This window comes from Tauraco erythrolophus, chromosome 4 (assembly GCF_009769465.1).
Source record: "Tauraco erythrolophus isolate bTauEry1 chromosome 4, bTauEry1.pri, whole genome shotgun sequence".
NCBI lineage: Eukaryota > Metazoa > Chordata > Aves > Musophagiformes > Musophagidae > Tauraco > Tauraco erythrolophus.
This window is the reverse complement of record NC_141468.1, coordinates 75588760-75609069: the sequence shown is the minus strand read 5'-3', so window position 1 is coordinate 75609069 and position 20310 is coordinate 75588760. Positions and strand designations below refer to the sequence as shown.

General features: G+C 37.4%; 1 protein-coding gene across 1 annotated transcript in view; it reads right to left on the bottom strand.

The window, feature by feature from the left end:
- Positions 1-1449: 1449 nt before the first annotated feature.
- The window catches only part of SMC1B (structural maintenance of chromosomes 1B), a 37077-nt gene continuing 18216 nt past the window's right edge, over positions 1450-20310 (bottom strand). Inside the window, 12 exon segments of the mRNA XM_086610765.1 lie at positions 1450-1560; positions 1814-1924; positions 5318-5387; positions 5623-5774; positions 8302-8456; positions 9209-9365; positions 10285-10383; positions 11804-11957; positions 13209-13354; positions 14818-14959; positions 16637-16743; positions 19860-19976. Of these exon segments, the coding sequence (XP_086466891.1) occupies positions 1450-1560; positions 1814-1924; positions 5318-5387; positions 5623-5774; positions 8302-8456; positions 9209-9365; positions 10285-10383; positions 11804-11957; positions 13209-13354; positions 14818-14959; positions 16637-16743; positions 19860-19976 (1521 nt within the window).

The window sequence follows — 20310 nt, the reverse complement described above, 5'->3', positions numbered from 1 at the left end:
AATATTTAAAGCCAAATATGGTATTCTTGGCTAGTAGTTAAAACACGTAGCTTTCACCTGTTCAATTCTTTTCTTTATTCTTCTATTTCAACCAACCCTTTGTAGCAAACGGTGTAAAAACCACAACCCAAAACTTCTGTATTTACAATACACAGACCAGTGGGGGGTCAGCGACCTTTGAAAATCACTGAAGGCTGCTGTTTTATTCATCCTTCATGCTACTGTAAGTACTTCCACATCTGTCAATGGATTCTGAATTGAGCGACTGATGCTAACCCATGATTTGCACTCAGAGTAAATAATTTTATTTAATGAAGTGTGGCAGCAACATAAGTATTTGGTAAACATCTGTCTACAGTGTAAGTGGACACATTCATGTTGTTGAAATGCTCCCATGGGAGCATTATCTACTGCTCACATGTCATTCCTTATGCAGTAGCCCCACATGTCCGGACATCACCATGGCGACACATTACAAGGTAGATGTGTACAAGCAGCATGGTGGACAAAAGGAAGCTAGTATATGAAAATGAGATACAATTGTCATGAACAGCCATAAACCAAACAAAGCTCCTTTGCATACACACCTCATATGAGGTGGAACATAAGCCAGATAAAGTGATTCAAGCTTTCTCAATGTTCTATAACCAACTTCATTAACTTTGCTTCTTAGATGAAGCAGGCCATCAAAATAAACTTGACTTTACTGGGACAGCTACACAGTAACAATCTCAACTGCAAGCCAATATACTTTTTTCTAAGGCTGTGACCTCTGCCATCTGACTCACAGCTGGTTTATTCTTTCCACTTTTGTGTAGGGTAGAAGACCTCAAAGGTACCATTTTTCCAGGTTACATCACACCTACAGAGACACGTCATGAGCTTTTGTAAAGTTAACTAATATTTTCATGAGGTTACAGTGGAAGACTGAAGTCTTACTGGGCGTCACAAAAGTCACATAAGATAACAGGCAGATTCTAGTATCTTTGTGTTTTAAGAAACAGGAAATAATCCTATCTGTAGGCAAGCAGATGCAGGTGCCACACAAGAGTGAGATTGTAAAGGTCTTGACCAGTGGTAGCATGCATCTATCTGAACAGCGCACTGGAGACATTGCTAAACGTAGTACTTTTCATGAGAAAAGCAAGAGGCTTATTCTTGGTAATAGCATGCTTACGTGAACCTGTAATCTGTCATCTTAAGGCAAAAAAACCTGCAAACACCTGAAGAGAATGGAAACACTTCAACAAGAACCTCCATCTATCTCTTGTTAACAAAACTATCAATGAGTAACAGTTACTTCCTTCAATGTTTTAGAAAACTGCTTTCTTTGAAAGGCAACCATTTCTCTATGAACTTCTAATAGACGCTTTCAAACTCAAGATTTGTAACTGCCAGCTGTAAACACAGTTCTTGCTGTTGGCACCTGGCCCCGGAACCATCCATGCTTTATTCTGACACAGAACTGCGTTTGTGCTTCTCTGTTCTTTCCTGGTCATCAGTGTCTGGATACTCGGTGAGATCCAAAGTCAGTACTCGACTGAACATAATGTCATCCCGCTGAGAAAAGAAAGGATCATACATTTTAAAACATTTCTGTTATTTGGAATAAGCATTTCCTAAGTGACTGTAAGATACAATAATGAGCGTGAGTTATCAAAATGATAACTGCACTTAGTTCTGAACGCAAAGTAGTTCAAATCCAGCAACACAACTACGTATGTGATCCACTGTAGTAACAACATGTAAATCAGTACTTCAACAAAAACCAGCATGTATGATTTTACAAAATTTGGTAGTAATTAATTGTTACCTCTGGACACACTCCAATCAATGCATCTGCTTTGGAATAAAACTCTTCCTTGAGAGAAATAACTATCATTTGAATCTGTTCATGTGCCTGTTCTCTAATGAAACTCGATACCTTTGGAAAGAAACCAAATATTTCAGTAAGTTAGTTCTGGGAGACTTAAACCATGCTATAATTAGGGAATGACAAGGAAAGAACTGAACTACGTTAGCTGCAGCATTCAGTAATGCAGTTAGGAAATAAGCAGGATAAAATGAGAAAACAGTCTTGGGACAGGTACTTCACATGTTCTCAAGACAACCCCTCAGATTTGCTGCTTTTTGAAAATGCATAAGAAAATAATAATTTGTTCCAATAAATAAAGTTACAGAAAGAGGCCATTGCCAAAGAAAAAAATTTTATTTAATGTAACTACAAAGGAAGGTGGAACTTCCTGAATAAGGAAAAAAGTGTGAAAAGGTTGTTACTAGCTGTACACTTAACATCTTAAATGTGTTCGCTGCAGTATAAAGGTATAAATACTAAGTCATAAATTGGTGACTCAGTAAGGCAGTAACCCACAGTATAAATTAAATGCTCAATAGAGGAAAACGAGTACATTTTTAATTACGACTTTTGTCTGCAGTTAGATCTACATGATATGGAAATCATTTTTTTTAAGTGGAAGAACTGCCTTTAGTGAGTTACATAATTCACATTCATTTTTCAGTATATTACAAGTAAATTATTGGCAATCTGCTTTAGTAAATCCTTCAACTGAAAGAAAGGAAAGAAAAAGATGCAGTTCTAAGCATAAAGCCTGCATACCAGTGAGTACCAGCAACATATAATTTTCCATATGTCATTTTTACTCACTTGCAATATTTAATTGTTCTGTCTGAAGGTTTTGGTGCTTTCCAGTAACAACTTCATGTTACAGATAAGGAAAGAGATATAAAAGGCCCTGGGAGCAGGGAAACATTAAGCAAATTATACTTGCAGATCACTGAGCTAGTGCTGAAACTGGTAAGTTCGCTTCATTTGTAGGAAACATCCGGTCATCCTGTTCCGAGTTTGCCAGTGAATATGCCTTTGCTAAGGAACCACGAGCTAGGACGCTAATTGACAAATTGCTTTTGCTCATTCTGCAACTTAAGACGCTTTTCACACATGCTTAAAGAATAACCTGACTCTCCTTATAACAATACCGAGATAGATGAAGTCAATTAAAGGGATTTTCTAAGAAACAACTATTTTGTCACCCTCTTCCTGCATTCTATGGGCAGCTGCTCTCTAAGCATATTGTACATCACAGCCTGTAGGAGAGGTTGCCTGCTATGTGAAGAGAGCTGCCCTTTTAGTAATCCTGCCTCAACCCCTTCCACACTGCATCTTACTACAGGAGCAGCAGGCAGGAAAAGGACTGCAGATGCGTTGGATGAAATATCATACTTTCAGACTGTGAAAATACTGCCAATTCAAGGTTATAAGCCTAGGAACCATTTGGGTAGCAACTGTTTAATATTACTGTCTTTTGAAAACAGTGGGCTACAAAAGTGATTTTTATCTGAAGAAAAGTAAATGAGATTTGAAATATGTTTGAATTGAGAAACCCAGCTGCATTAAAAAAAATAAAAGCTGCTATTCTTAGTTTATAGCATTCTGAAAAACAGTGCTTAACATATCCTTAGGTGTAAAAGCGGACGTATCTTTTGCCAGATGTGTCAGAATGAGCCTACGAACAAAGGCAAACTGTAGCCAAGTTCTTCATTACTGTGTGCCTCAGCAGCTGTGTTAATGTATCATTTGTAGTCTCGATGGGAAACTGATAACATTCCAGAAATCATGGACTTCATGGAATGTGTACGTAATTGACAACTGGTGCATCTACAACTGGAACAGAAACTTATGTGGATAAACTAAAGTCATCCAGGTAATGACCATCACTTTTGTTAGGTGTCATCTGGGACCCCTGCCAAGCTCCAGACAGAATCACAGAGAATCTTATATTCATATCCAAAAGACCACCTGAGAAGTCTGCAGGGACAGGAAGTACTTATCACCTAATACACTGCAGCTTTGATGAAAGGCAAAAATGTGAATTTTAGCATTAAATAGTGTAATAGCAGACAAGACAGACAGCAAAGGAGAACTTGGAGGCAGCCTGGGTAACTCTTAAGTCATCAGCCATGATACATTTGACGCCAGAATCAAGAATAAGATCCAGAAAACACAGTACTGGTATTCAACCAGTTAGGTCACAGTGGTCCTGAATGAAAGACTAAAAACTAGAGAAGTATCTTGTTAAAAAGCTTAGATCACAGAGGTGGTTTGTGATCACTTGATGCGTTGTTTCTAATCATGTCATTGAGAGCCAAACCCTAAAGCCTGCCTAGTTATTTTCATCACAGCCCCATTATGTCTAATCTGGTGTTGCTGAAGCACACTGGACCGAGATAAAACAAACTCGGGGCATATCATCTGCTTGGAAGCAGTGGATGACAGATATCCCTCATGGACTTGTATCCCAAGGAATGCTTAAGGAACTCAGGTTCAGGAAAAACACTTCTGAATGCTACTTGGAATCAGTCATCTCCAAGAAGGAATTCTATCTGGCAGCACAAGTAGCAGGGCTTCACCAGCTCTCTGCTATAGAGGTGCCCTCAAGCAGCTAACTCCATTAGAAAAATCAAATGAAAAAGGAAAAATATAAGTTTGGTGTTTATAAAACTGCGTTTGTTAGGCTCTACCAAGTCTGACATCGCTACTAATGCAAGTAGAAATACAGCTCGGTCTTTCTTTATGTGGACAGGAATGTCTCCATAGAAGAAGATCCAGGCACATGTGGAGATCTTTTTGATTCCTCTCTCACACACCATCAATCTCCTTGTATTGAGTTTCCTCCTCTCAGAGGCTGATGTCTACAGCTGGCCATCTTTACTCTTTGTATTCTACCACAAGTTTTTGTAACAGTGAGTAGTTATTAGCAAAAAGGGAAACAGACATTGAGAGGACAGGAAGCTGTTTTCATCAAGCAAGAATTCACACGACTAAAAAAGCCCTTAACTGGCGTTTATGTAAAATTATTTAGTAGGCCAGTTATACAAAATAAATCCTCCGGTGATGGAATGACTTGATTTTCAACATACAGATACACTTCTTTCTGCTTCTTAGAGGTAAGGGAACTCCAAGGCCTTAAAGATTCCAACCAAACAGTTGACAAGTGACCTTCATGTCAGACTGTACCACACGTGGTCGCGTGGCGCACTTTCATACTCCTGACCTATTTTCTCAACTTCACTGTTGAGGACGGATTAAAAGAGACTCAGATCTATGAATTTAAACCTAGCCCTAGTCTGACGTTCCATACAACCATTATTTCAGTTTTCAACGTAAAATATTTTAAAACAGGTTAAGACAGTGTAATCAATTTCTTCATCCCAACAAACTAATGAAAAGTAGCCATCCTTCTGCAAAAGATATCATTATATTGTCAAGAAAAGGGTAAGGTGAAAGGGACCAACTTACTTTATCAATGTTTGTATTATCCAGGGCAGCATCTATCTCATCTAAAATAAAAAACGGTGCTGGCCGAAAACTGTAGAAGAAAATACAGTATTTTGCATTTAGATGCAAAAGTGTTAATAAACATTCTAATTACTGTTGCGATTCACTTACTCTATCATAAAATTTTGATAATAAGTAATGACAGGTAAAGAATAAAGGACTTTACTAAACATTTGGATACTCTATTAGCAGATTTTTTAAACGTGTTTAACACTGTCCTATCTCCCTGCCACTTACTTGGGATAATACCATAATATTTCTTTTACCTGTGTATAGCAAACACAAGAGCCAGAGCTGCCACAGATTTTTCACCTCCTGACAAACTGTCCATTGGCATAAAGCGTTTTCCCGGAGCAACGCAGTTAAAGCCAATGCCTTCCAGATAAGGTTCCTCAGGATTTTCAGGACTAAGGAATGCCTGGAAATGCATGCATTTCATTATTAATAGTAACATCTATAAAACTATTAAGATGAGTATTTTTTAGGTTTAAATACTGACTGACCTAGTGTTGAAACTGGTAAGTTAGCTTCATTTGTAGGAAACACCTGTTCATCCTATACTGAATTTGCCAGTGAGTATGCCTTTGGTAATGAACCATGAGCTAGGAGACTAATTAACAAAACCACTTTGGAAGTGGCTCCACATATTTGTCATTTACAAATTTTCAACTATTAAACAACCTTGATTTTATCACCTTTTATATAACTGCTTTTATTTATTTTTTTTTTTTTTAAACTGGTAAAATTTTAGACTTCAAAAGCAGTTTTCTTTTTTGTTTGGAAGTGAATGAATATACTTACAAAATTACACTTTTTTTTGTGCAAGACTAGTTTTACAGAATCTAACTTTTGAGCTGGAGAAAGATTTTAATGTAGGTAGGCCTTCTCTATATCTTGTACCCTGGCTCCCAGGTCCAAAAATTAAAAGTATTATTTTAAAGGAATGGCCATTTTACCAAACCATTACAAATTATGGTGGGTAAGCTGATTGCTACATGATTTATTTTTCCCCATTAAATAGAAGAGACAATAAATAATGGAGTCTCTTCTCCCCTGCACAAGTGGATACAGATAAAAGAAAAGTTTCCATAGTTGACTGTCATTTCAAATGGCTCCTCTCAGATCATAGATACCGTGGAAGAAAACCAAAAACCACTACATACACTTTGATTTAGAATAATTTCTGTGGTAAATAGTCCTGGAAGTAAGACATAGTGCTTGCAGCATCTTTTTTTTTTTGTTGGAGGTATATGTATTTTCCTCTTTTTCTCTGCTGAAAAAATGCCCGTCATTGTTATTACAACGTTCTTCAGGCTGCGACATGTCAAATATCTTGCAATGGAACTTCCAGTTCTATGCCATTGCATACATCTGCCCAAAAGGAAGTTTTGAGATGTATGGACACTGTTAGCAAAAATCATCCTGTAGCTTACTAGGGTACGTGTACTGCCTACCCATCAAGATACGAAAGGAACGACATGTCTCTCTCCACAGCAGAAGAATGGAAGAGAACTGGTGGTGAGCCCAGCAGTGAGTCTGTCTACATACAATTAGGCAGTTGCTTTTGAAGTACTTCTAACACACAATGTGCTGATGAAATAAATTTTACTGAGCAATATATTCAGTGCTTGAATGTTCCGAGTCCAGAATCTCTCAAGTTAGACTAACTCAGTCTGGCAAAGCTTCTATTTTACGGACTGGATAGTAAAGCATTTATTAATAATGTTATTGATATAATAATAAGAAATAGTAATTTTAGTATTAATAAGTGTTCATGTTAAAAATTGTTAAGGTCGCTTGAAAAGCATCTGTTCAAGCTGCAGCCTAAGACACCTCCGCTGATGGCAAAACTCAGAGCTACCACTTTCCTTCGCTAACCAGAGCAAATCGCCACACACGGAGCAAGCGTTTCTCTTCCAAAGCAATTAGACCAAGTTCCTTCAGCTACTATGTTAGTATCTAGCTGGCAGTTTCAGTTTCCCAGCTAATGACAGGATAACCTCTTGGCCATGGCTCAAATCAAGGCACAGCTTCACAGACCTCAGAAAGAAAGTACCCAACTACTTATTCTTGGCAATGCATCTGGAAAATACTGGTTGTTTCAGAGTGATGCCTAATGTTTAGTCTAGGGGAGAAGGTAGGTGTCCAGCAATCATGAAGAAACAACTGCTTTATTATCCTTGTCCAACCTAGAAGCAGAAAGGATGTATTTAAAGATATTTAAGGTGTTCACTGAATATTTGACTCTGAGATAAAACGCAAAATCTGAAGTTTAAGACAGACAAGAGTTCAAGCCTGAGCCCTTTAAACATTCAAACGTCTACAGAATTTGATGTAACCAAAGCATTTTGGAGTTTCCTCTCTACTTCCAGCATTAATACGAGAACACCAGCAAAGACGAATAGTTGTGACAATTTTTCTACAGGTTTCTTAAAAGTTGCCAACATACTAAGTCTGTCTTCTTAAAATACTCATTTAAGTGGGGTATAAGAAGCTTCAGAACCTCATGGAAAATGGCACTGAAATAGCAATTTATGATTTTTAGACTTATCTATACTAATGATTGTTTTAAATTATTATTCTTATCACTAGACCTGTAAACCAATGTTATTTTTAAATAAAGTACTTCAATATATTTCACATTTGCGTCATGATAATTTACAAGTCTGCTAAATACAAAGAGTAAAACTAACCCAAACTGAGTAGTTCCCAATTTTGTTAACACTTTAGATCACATCTCTCTTTTCTCATGTCAAGCACACTACTGCATATTACCTACTCCTCCTCTGACTCTTAAAATTCCGAAGTCTTCTATTATTTGTGTAATTTTCTTCCTCGGGACTGAAACTGTCTTTGGAAACTAGAAGTGTTACTAAGTTCTCTTATTTTAGATACAAAAGCATCAAGTAGGCCTCTTAAGCCAAGCACCCGAGAGCATGACACACCTGAGCGCTACTGTTTCTGCAAATCTTCTTGTAGATCTGATCAATAGCTATGGAGGCGTGCTCAAAGCACCGGCTGAAAAGCTCGTATCTCCTTTTTTTCACCTGTTCAAATTCTTGCTTGCATATTCGGGCCTCCTTTCTGCTGGTCTCAAAAGCTATGAAAAAAATTACTGAAATTAGTCCATCATAAGCCTCTAAGCAAAGACATGGAACAAACACATACTGTGTACCATGACAAGCATCCGGGAAAATATTTATTGCAGAAAAAGGTTCTAACGTGCATACAAGGAGCTTACCAATCTTATGAGTTTCCCTTCCAGATTTCAAATGGAGGCCCCAAAAACTGAGAAGTTGGGATGTATTCAATCTGCTCTATAACACATTCATCTGGAACAATGAACAAAATTCTTCTCCTAATTCCTTCTGTAAGCTGGGCAGCCTTAAGCAGCACCAGCGTTTACCTGTTGTAGCTCCAGAGCTCCTTGGTTTTCTTAATATGTTAATGTCCACAATGCTCTTTGAGGATACCAATAACTTTGCAGTAATGCTCATGTCTGAGTTCTGGACAACATATATATGTACCTTCAATTATTTAAGAATAATAATAATAAAATTCTTTAAAATTTAGGGCAGTAATTTTTAGAAAATAAGTAAAAATAGTTTATGATGTCATTTGGCCAACAAAGTATCTTTCCAATCATTCAAACTGCGTCTACTGCGGAGTAAAGTAGGTGTTTTGTTTACATAGAATTAAAAAGACAAGTGAGGATAAACACTTGAGCACCAAAAATACCTTAATATCTGAAAGAAGCAAAGCCAGCAAGACCAACCCCAGAGACAGGAATTTCAATCAGGGTGAAAACTCTCACATTCACAAAAGAGATTAATATTAGAGACTCAATGTTACCATCTGTTGATTCTTGGAACTTGTCCCGAGCTATCTGTAATTTCTCTACTGCTCTCAGGTTTGGAGCAGCTGTCTTTATTAAAGTATTCTCTTTAGATTTTATTTCCTGCTGCATCTGGTTCTGATGATCCTCTATATCTTTATGAGACTCTAGGTCCTAAAGAAAACAATAAAAAATACTAAGGCAATAAAATTTGCTTCTAGGCCAAGACATTTCAACATATACAGCAAGCACTCATGGTTTCTGGAAGAAGTACCCCACTCATCTCATAGCTTCAGCTGGAAACACAACAAAACAAAAAACTCCACCCAGAGTCTTAGTTCTCAGAATAAATTTACTAGGTCCTAAGCACTGTTCTGCAAGACCTTTAAAAACAGACAACAAATTCCCTTCAGCCGAGAAGTCTGGTTAAAATACACCATAGGTGGAGGAATAGCTGACTTCACTACTTGATTTGTCAAGAAAACCTTTGAAGACAGGTTCTTGATGCATTTTTTGAGACAAGCTCCACTGATGACAGATTCATCCCTTGCTATGTACCTAGTCTTTGACATTTAAACTCTTTTAAAAACTTATGTTAAAAAGGAAAAAAATAAAATTACAAAAAACTGCTGAGGAAAGGTGACCTAAGAGTGTTACAGAAAGCAGCATGGTAAGTCTCGGTCTCTGAAAACACCACAGAAAAAAGATGGTACAACCTCCCTGGCAGCCAGTCACTGGCTTCTGGAGTTCCGAGTCATAACCTATAGTGCTGGAACTTGAAGGCGGAAGGTAGAAAAGGAAGGAAAAGTCATGAGTTGCAATTACTATCTCTCCATTCGATTTTTATGGTTTAAGTAAGCTTTAAATTCAATTTAGTTATATGGAAAATTGACCTATCCAGGAATCCCATACATCAGTGCTTTCTATGACTGCAAAACCAAACCACACACATGTATACACTGAAGCTTAATAGTGTTTTTTTTATTAAGTTTCATTTAAAGACTGGCATGAAGAATAAATAATTTCAACAAATAAAAGATTTTAAATAGAAATAAATAACTCGATCTCTAATAATTTCGAGCAAAAAGATTACCTTCAGGTCTTCTGCTAGGCCGCTGTAGTCTATCTGAATTGCCTCTTCCCTTTCATAAATACTTGATGTAGTCTGAGTGCCTTCTGTTTCAGATCCTAGCTATAAATATGAAGGACATTCCAGTTCAGAAATATGATATAGTTAACATTTAAACTGTTAAAACAACGCATTAAAAGGATATAAAACGAGGAGACGGTTGTAATATGATATGAGGTAAACTTATTCCATTGCTCTTTTCCCAGCCAAAATGGAGTTAACAGCTCGCTAAGATCTTAAGAGTCTAATTAAAAAATTCACCTATTATATGAAGATGAAAACATCAGCTAACTTCATTTTGAAGCTAAGAGAGCAGCAGTGATCTATTTGTAATATATTTAGAACAATGTGCATACTGCATATCTCCCGACTGGAAAGGATTTATGTTCCCATGATAATTCATTTCCCTTCCAAGGAAAGGCTCTGAAGTTGTAAGTTGAGGCATTTCTTCCACTCAGTTGGCCTCAGAAAAAACGAGTAGCTTCAGTTCTGTATGACATAAGCAATGTATCTTCTTGACATTGTCAGCCCGTATTTCAAACAGCTCCTTTCCCTTGAACGAAACACGTGCTACGTATCATTATCAGTCCCTTTCCTATCAAGATTCTCTCTCAGAACCAAATGTTACTGGTCTTCTCAGTGATATTAATCAGGAATCGAAGCTGTTATTCCTACTGCCCACCTCCTTGGTTTCCTTTCCTTACTCATGAACAGCGAGAGCTGAGCTGCCTACATACTCCTGATGATTAGCAGTTCGTGTTCTTTCCCTTCAAAGCCTGCCTACCTCACTGCCTTCGTTTTGTCTTCTGACCCACTTATTCACACCTATCCCTCCAACAAAAAATACTTTTCTAAGAAGCAGGTTCAACAAGACTTCTTCCAAATTCACACACTTCATACAGGTTCTTCAAAACCCATAGCTCTTTTCTTTTTGTAACAGTGGAGAAAGTTTAACTTCTCCTCACAAAAGACATGCTGGAAAAAGAGAGAAGACTCAGGAAAAAAAAGAGGGTCAATTCTCTGATAGCAGGAGTATTTTGCTTTTAGCCTATCCCCGATTTCTACAACTGCTGAAGACAAAGGATGATTTTAGACAGCATTTATATTATGATTAACCAAGTATTATCTCAACCCATGTACATGCCATATTTATTTACAGTTCTGAATTGACCCCTGTGTGTCCTCTTACACATGTATATCTAGAACACTCCTTCATACCAATTTTCTTGTATCACAGTGAGCTTACATATTTCACAGGAATACAAGTATAAGCAAAAATACTTGCAAACAACATTTCTGTCTACAAAAATAAACAAAAATCCTTCTCTTGAATGGATGAGGCCTGATTCCACAAAAAAATGTATTTACTTTAACATTATTACATACAACAAACAGTCCTGTAAGGAAAAAATAAATATATTTTAATTCAAGACTGAATAACTGCTCCTCTGTGATATCTATCTTCTGTAAACATTTTACGTACCTCTATTTCACTGATGTCATCCAGTGATCCAGACAGGAGCTTTATTTTCAAGTCCTGCACCTTGCATTCAAGAAGCATATTATGTCGTCTTAATCTTTTCCCTTCCAGAGTGGTTTCTATCGCTGTTGCTTCCTTTTGTAATTTCGTAGCTTCCCTACATACACCAAAGACACAAAACTGCTGAGGAGCAGCATGATCACTGCCAATCACATCCACAGCCGTACAGCATGAAAAACAGTGACCAAGCACCACCAGGGCTTTCCACCCCTCCTCTGTTAACCTCCACCAAACATAAAGGAAAATGATACTTAGCTTCTTCCATCCCCATCACTCTCCTAAATTACTTAAGAGGGAGCTGGGAACCACACACTATTCTAGCTCTCAAGCTAACACTCTCCTATTCTGTACTAGCTCTTAACTCTATCACAAAGTAAGTGCTAGTAGCAAACACATAGATTCAACATATTGCAAGTTCACACTAACATATTCAAATATCCTTTCCTAACGACACGCAAACTCTGTTCTGTTCAGCTCTGCTGAGCGTGTACAGAGATCTGATCCTTCAAAATTTAATCAAGTATCTTATATCATCACTCTACTTGAAACATACCTTGATTCTTTGCAACAAATTCCTTTGATAGCATGAAGTTGCTAAATAAGGCAGAGACATAACATTCTTACATTGTTAACACTACACACTACAAAATGAGTTACTAGGCATACAATCTACGACCTTTATATAAAGTTCCAAAAGGTTACCTAGCTATACTGTGCCAATATGTTGGCAGTTTTCTAAATATAAAGAAGACTCGTGATTAGAAAACATAAAACACATTAATAAATCAGCATAAGAAAACTGAAGTATAAACTGCCTCCAAAGCATTTGATTTAAAAGACCAGTAAGGACAAAACAGTGACCTAAAATTAGTATTAGTTTAAGGTATCTGTCACTTGAAAGGCCTGAAAAAATAAGAACATTGAAATAACAAAAAAAACCCAATTCTCATTAACTGAACCAACTGTACAACTCAAACAGAAATATGAAACTGCCAGTCAACTTAACATGCCCCCCCCCATCAGGCTGTTAGCTTATACGTACTTATCAGAAGTCACTACATATTTATCAGAAATCACAACAAGACCTAACACTAGGTAGAATAAGATGTTGTTCTATATGGTTTATGGGCTGGCTCTTATGAAATAATATGGTTCACATTACTTTTGGGAACCACATACTGAATTAGAAATGCATTTTAACTAATGCATACTGTAAATGCAAATTATTGTATCTCTAATGAATCTTTCACAAGAAAACAGAACAAAAGAAATTCAAATGTCTGATCACTAAAACTCTTTAAAATATTACCACATTAATAATTTTCCCAGCAGTACAATTAACAATTACCTATTAAGAGTTAACAATGTCCTTCTGAACTCTTCAACTTCATTTTGGGCTTTTATAACCTCAGATTTATGAGCATTTAATCTATTCTTAAGACGTTGCTGCTCCTCCACAATTTCATTCACTTTTTTAAGAAGCTTTTCCTCATCCTGCATAGAAATATTTACATTTTAACCTTTCACCAAAAAGCTTGATGTGCAACCTTTATTATACATAAAGAGTTGAAGTTTAAATTTGTTACGATGCATTCCAATGTGTTACGGCACAAAATCTGAAAGGCACTGGGAAAACAGCCTGTCTTACACATAGGAAAGTTCAGTTGTTTTGTATGCATGGGCAGAGCCACCTCCAGATTTGTGACTGTACTGGACTAAACTATAAAGTCTTCAAACAAGGCAGGGATTTTAGGACATCTAAGATACGTGGGCTACTCTCTTTTCCTCAATTAGTCCTTCAGCCCTGCAAGAAGGATCCCATTCGCTGTACATTGACAACATATTTAGCAACACTTGAGGTAACCTGAAATCCTTTACAAAGAATTGTTCATTAAAGATAAATCCTGAGGTAATCCACATAGAACAAAGAATCTGTGGAGGTGCTCTAGAAGAGTCTTCCCCTATATAATCCATATCACTGCTAAATTGCTAGAAATGAAGTGCCAGAATATAGTAAACCTAACGCTACATGCATGAAGATGCGATCTGTCTGACACTGATATTACAGCAACTTAATCAAGACTTACCGCTGTTGCAGTATCAGAACAACGTACCTTCAGAATTTAATACACACAATTCTTCTCCAGGACAAAAATATCTAAGTTCGCTCAAAGTCATGTTTGAAGAGAAGAACAATTACGCACACAGCCATGAAGTCAGACATGGTTTTGTGCGTGACTAAGGGTTTATTGTTCTCCCTCACTAACAGAAATACATGGTGTTCTAATGTTAAAATACAGGGTTCAAATAACGCATATGAGGGTTTTTTGCCCACTTTTAGGCAATTTACATCTCACTTTTTTTTATTCAAAGCACTATTACACATCTTCTCTCCTTCACTTTCCAGTGCACCACAAGCACAGTTTATTTAACATGCAACATTAACACAACAAAAAATTACTTACGAATAAAGAATACTATGAAGGAGAAATCCATACATATTACTTCAACTAAAAATCTAAATTAGTTTCCACACAATTATTTTAAGCCTATTAGGGGCTGTGGAGAGCCCTAAAGAAAAGCACCAGAGTAATTTACTATTACTCAAAGTCTTCTGAAGCATCTCATCTACGTGCTGCTAGCCTTATCTGTAGTCATATGCTGCCTTTTCATATAAACTACGCACAATATAACACTGTACATACAGTAATCCCAATTTTTTTTTTAGTAAGCTTGTTTTTAATAAGTACCCTAAAGTAATAGGTTATTCCAAGGTTAAAATGACAATATGGAACTGCATTTAACACAGTCAACACTGACTCAAGCCCTAGAATTACTCAACAGCATCAACTACATTTATTCAGAATTTTAATTCAACGCATTCTTTCCCCTCAGCCCTATATAATAAACATACATATAGACACACACACACACATATGTGTGCATTTTACAGTTACCTTCCGTAGACCGACAATCTCAGCTTCATCTTTTTGAACGGTCTCCCTCAACTTGCTGACTTTGTTTGTTGATTTTTGTAGATGATCACGATTATATTCCAACTGAACATTTAGTCGTGTCTTCTGATTTTCAAACTCCAGCCTAGTCAAAGCAGAGTATTTCAAACCAACACTTATGAAACAGGCTAGCAGCCGCGATTTTAAGTTATTACATTTTCACTTTGACTATTTAGATAGTGTTTTTACACCTTCTACTTGAACACAAAAATTTGCATACACTTGGATCATCAATTCCACTAGACGCATCCCATGGATATACTGAAGTTACAAAAAAATCAGTGATAATAGTTCAAAAAAATACAATAAAAAGATACTTTCCATATTTAATGTGGCCATACTGTAACACTAAAAGTATCTCAGTAGGACAGTATACCTGTAAATGATGCAGACAGAGCTGGGCAAAAGCTATACTGATGCTGTGTACTTATCCAATGCCAGTGCCTCCCGCTCGGCCTCTGTAAGCCTCCTAGTCAGCTGGCATGTCTGTCTGTTTGAGTATTGTAAGGAACCTATCTCAGCTGGGAGATGGCAATTAAGCAGCACGAGAGCAGAGCTTCTGAAGCCATACTCAGCCTTGCTCATCATCTCTCAACTGAGAGAACAGTGTAATGGCAGAAAATTCTTTCCATGCTGCTGTAACAAAGGACTGAAACAAAACTAAATGGCTGTTTACAGAAAGATCTCCTCTCAGCTGTGTCTGCCTCTGAGCTGTGAGCTTCCTAAATGATTTACTACTAGTGCTGCATCTGTTGCACAGGAAAAAAGGGTTGGCACAACACTGGCTCCAGGCTCTTTAAACGTGGGCAAGGCAGCACCACAGCACAGGCTTACAGGACTAATGAGGGCAAGTTAGGGCACAAGCAAGGCCAAGGCGGTATGTGCAGTGTAGCATAAGGCCATGCAAAAAGCTAAGCTGCTCTTTTCATTGTTCTATTACTAACTTCTTACACTTGTCCAGACTTCAGTTCTTGCAAACATAAATAAATGATCAAATCACTTCAGTCAGCAGGTGCTCTAACTGCAAGTGAATGCACTGCCATACTACCTCACTGCGGCCAAAAACACACGTTTGGACCAGTTTCTGAAAACCAGTCAGACAGTCTCTTAGCAGCTGAAGAGAAAGCTGAAAAGAAAATGGAGTTCAGTGCTAGCCATTACACTAGTCATGTAGAAAAGGCCTATTTTCTATAAATAATGTCAGGAAATGCGCAAACTATCATCTGCCTGAAAACGCTTGTAGTACAAGGAGATAGTTCATTTTAACATTCTCATTCTTTAAGATACAAATTTATGGCCCTGTGAGATGTAGCTGTTTGAGGGGAATACCAGCTGAGGTTGCCTGTGACAAAATTAAAATCCTGTCTTCCTTAATAGTATGCTCCCATACCAAATCGTTGCATCTTATAAACAGTTCTAAGATTTTTGATACATGAATGAGTCTTCATGTCATCTTCAATTTGTGACAAAGCCATTTTTCAATGTGGATTTTTAGAAAACTATTCCTTTGCTTTACTTTTCCACACTAGTGCTACCAAAATAGGAAATTTTACTTTCAAATTGGTAGCAAAATGTCACTGACTATAACTGTCCAATAAACTCAAACCACAGCAGTGCAACTGCTAACTAATCTTTGCAGTGATAATATAACCTTTTGCAGTTTTCTAGGTTTTTGTGGTATTTCCTGCAATGGAGTTACTCATTTACCAGTGTGCCCAATCAAATACAAACCACTTTTTTACATCTCAATTACAAATACCACCTTCTCTTATCAATCTCCTCTTGTTGTCTCACATGTTCTTGTTCATACACACGGATATTTTCTATACCAATTTCTTCACAGAACTCCTTGAAAACAGCATCTTCAGCCTTTGAATAAAAAAAAATGGAGCAAGAAATGCATATGCTATTTTGGCACTCACAGAAGTAAAACATTTAGACAATCACTTCATGCTACAGGTTGAGCATTCAAGGTACTTTAAGAAACAGTAAATTTAACTACTGAGAAATAATCTGTACTTGACATCTTCAAATAACACCCAGTAGAAATGCCAGATACAAGTCATATGATCTGCAAAAGGTAACTCTGATCTAAGCTCTTGACAGCACCTGGTCATTCCAAAGACAATTAAAGTCATCGCAGTGTAATGAACTTCCCTGGTTTTATCTGTGGTTCCCAGTCATCTGAAGAAGAGAAGGCTGAACAGTATACAGGACACTAAGAAAATACATCAGGTTTCTTGGTGTAGCTCAGTCCTTCATTTTAATCTTTTCAAGTGATCCATAAATATTAATTACTATGTTCCATTTATAACAAAGCCACAGCACAGAATCTCTCATTTCCCAATTATACAGTATATACTAACAAAAGCTTCAGTCAAAACCAGTCCTAAAATTTTAATGAAAAAATTGAAACAGGCAAATAGTCGGTATAGTGTATATGGCAGGACTGAACAAAGGAACAGCAACAGCCTGAAGCATTTAAAAGGAAACTCAATGGACTGAACAAAAATTTTGAGAGAACTTTACAGGTCAAAACCCAGTACTGTTTATACTGGTTTGGTATGCATGCTTGTTCAACCAGATCAATCAAATACTGCATCAAATCAAATTATACTCTTCAAGTAACACTATTCTTCACAAACTGATGACCAGCCTCTGTTTGTTTCTTTTTTTGCAGAACAAGCAGAAGAAAAGTTCCCTGGATCCAGAATTTTTATGGCTTGAACATCAATGACTTTCTCGGTGTCTGCAGATGACAGACATCTGCACTCCTTCATGCCTGTATAACAAGCAAGACAGAGAACATGCAGCAGTTCTGGCTTCTTTTTACATGCAGAATTCCAGTCCTAGACTAATCCAAGACAGACTGATGAGAATGGGTCAGAGGCCAGGAACCAAGTTACATATGTATTGTACTCCTCAAGTAACTCCAGACCGTGGTGAGGAATCTCTCTAAGAATCTCTATTTACACAAGCATCTAAGTGCAGGGCTGTGAAACGTCCAGAAAAAACACTGCAGCACCACTTTTCCATAGTTGGTACCAGATGCTTTTGTTTGGCAAGAGTAGGAACAAGGCAGCTTCCAGCGAGAAGTGGAGACGAGGCACTTATTTCTCAGAGAGGCCAGAGTTATCGTCTACTCTACTAGAACACAGTATGAAACTCCTCTTGGTACCAGATTAGGCTTTACTACTTTTCACTTCACTCAATACCTTCAGTCTTTTCACGATAACCATGCTTTTGAATGTCAGCTGTCCGTACGAGCTGTTCTGGGACCATCTGAAGAGATGACAGGGGAGACGAGGTCTAAGATGGCAGAACAGCCTACAGAAAAAAAAGCTGGGAAATCTAACTGTTGCATCACACATCATAGCGAACTTTTCCTGCTGCTGATAAAAAGCAGGAAGGAGCAGGTTCTACTGAAAAAAACCTGTTTAGTACCATAACAGATAACGCATTTAGAAAGGTGGGAATAGCACAAAGGTCCCTAAGCTCTGCATCAGCTACCCCTCAAAAAAGAGAGAGCAAAGACCACTCAGTTATATCATAAGCTAGCTCCATGTTTCATGAATTCGACTCCAAATGAATATAGATATATTACAGTCTTAAAAAAACAGAACAAAACACAAGCCGAAACAAACCCCAAAACCACAACATCCAAAAAAACCCAACACACTCATTCCTCCCAAAAAACAATCACCCAAACAAACAAAACTCCAAAACAGTGGAACGAGGAATTTGCTGACAATCATCAACACCTCAACCATTCTCCCAGGGTAATCAGAGTGCACAGAAAATAAAGCAGAGATATTGGCTACTTCCTAGAAAGGACTCTTCACACTATGCTGCTCTTTATCTGCTTTTCTACTATATAGTGGTGTAACAGGTCATCACCTAGACATGACACCTGTAGAGTTCAGAACAAAGCACTCCAGCAGTGCTGAGAACTGTTCTCAGCTCTAGAAATCTGATAACAGAGCCACCTTCCTATTGGCATGAGCATGCCTGATCGATTTTGCCTGTGTGTTGCAAAAGTGGTGGATCTTTCTCTTCTCCAGATGAAAACACATTGATAGAGCACTTCCATGTAGACTCTGAATAGGTCCTGCTATGACTGCACTGAGAATGATTTTTCAGAAGGACAGCCACCCATGCAGAGACTGTTTACCTAGCGGGTGCACTGATTACTGAGAGACCTTCAAGTCTTGTGGGTGCAGAGTTTACCGGACATACATGCTGTCACAGATCCACATCAGCCAGGAAGACTTCATGCCAAAAGAAAGTTACAGTCTAGTGATGTGATGACACTGCATAATTATCTCTCCACAAGAAGGAAAGATCCTGTAGCTACATCTTCTTGCAAAGAACTTGAGACATTAGAGTCTGAGAATGAATAACCTGAGACTTATCCAGTTTTACCCTCAGGCCATGAATGACCTAGAGAGTATGCTTCCGGGATTTGATCAGCAGTGAAAGTGTGCACTGAGGGCTCTAAAGCTGTGAACTTCAATGACTGGCCCTGCTCAATACTACAAAGAGTAAATCATATTTATTAGCAGAGAAGAAAAAGATAGGGGAATACCGAGCCATCTTCTTCAAACTCAAAAATCTTCTCCCCTATATCAAATGGAATTACAGAGTATATATATTAAGTAAAGCTTCATCTAATGTGCAAGAAGTAGATGGATTTGGCTGGCTGGGCTTGTGTTTGGCACATAAAAGTCACAGATTTTTTGATTTTAAGGAAATTGATTTGCAAAGCTATGATACAAACATACTAACATCAAAGTGCATTTCTGTTCACAGTTACCTTGATAAGAAAGGTAGAGAAGGTGGCAAGATTGCTGCAGTAACTTACAACCCTTGTCGACAAAGTAGTCTACAAAGTTAAAAGTCGTCCAAGTTCTAAAAGTCAACAGGAACAGAAAGAAGTTTCTGTACAACAGCATAAGCTGTTATATACAACTTGACAGAAGCATTACCTCATTAATTTTTTTCTGAAATTCTTCCATTTTTTCTTTTCTTTCTGCTACTCCTTCATTCAGCATATCGTGCTGAGACTCAATATTTACCAGTTCACTTTCCAGTTTTGATTTTTCCTAGATAGAAACAAAGGAAAAAGATGGTAATTTTTCTCAATAGGATAGTCAACTTTCTAGAAGTTAAGAGACAGTTCTGTTCCAAATTAACTGTATTTTTCTGATGAGAAACATTATTTTCTTCTCAAATTCCACTTAGCCACTATTATTTCTGATTTGCATACAATGATTACTGTTTTAATGAGAAGCAAAGCAAACTACACTATAAGTATCATTTAAAATGCACTTTGACTTACAGATTTCTGAAGGGTTACTAAATGATAAACCAAGCTTACCAGAAATTCAAATTTAAAACCTAAAACAGGGAAAGCCTCATGTGAATTACTTTATAATA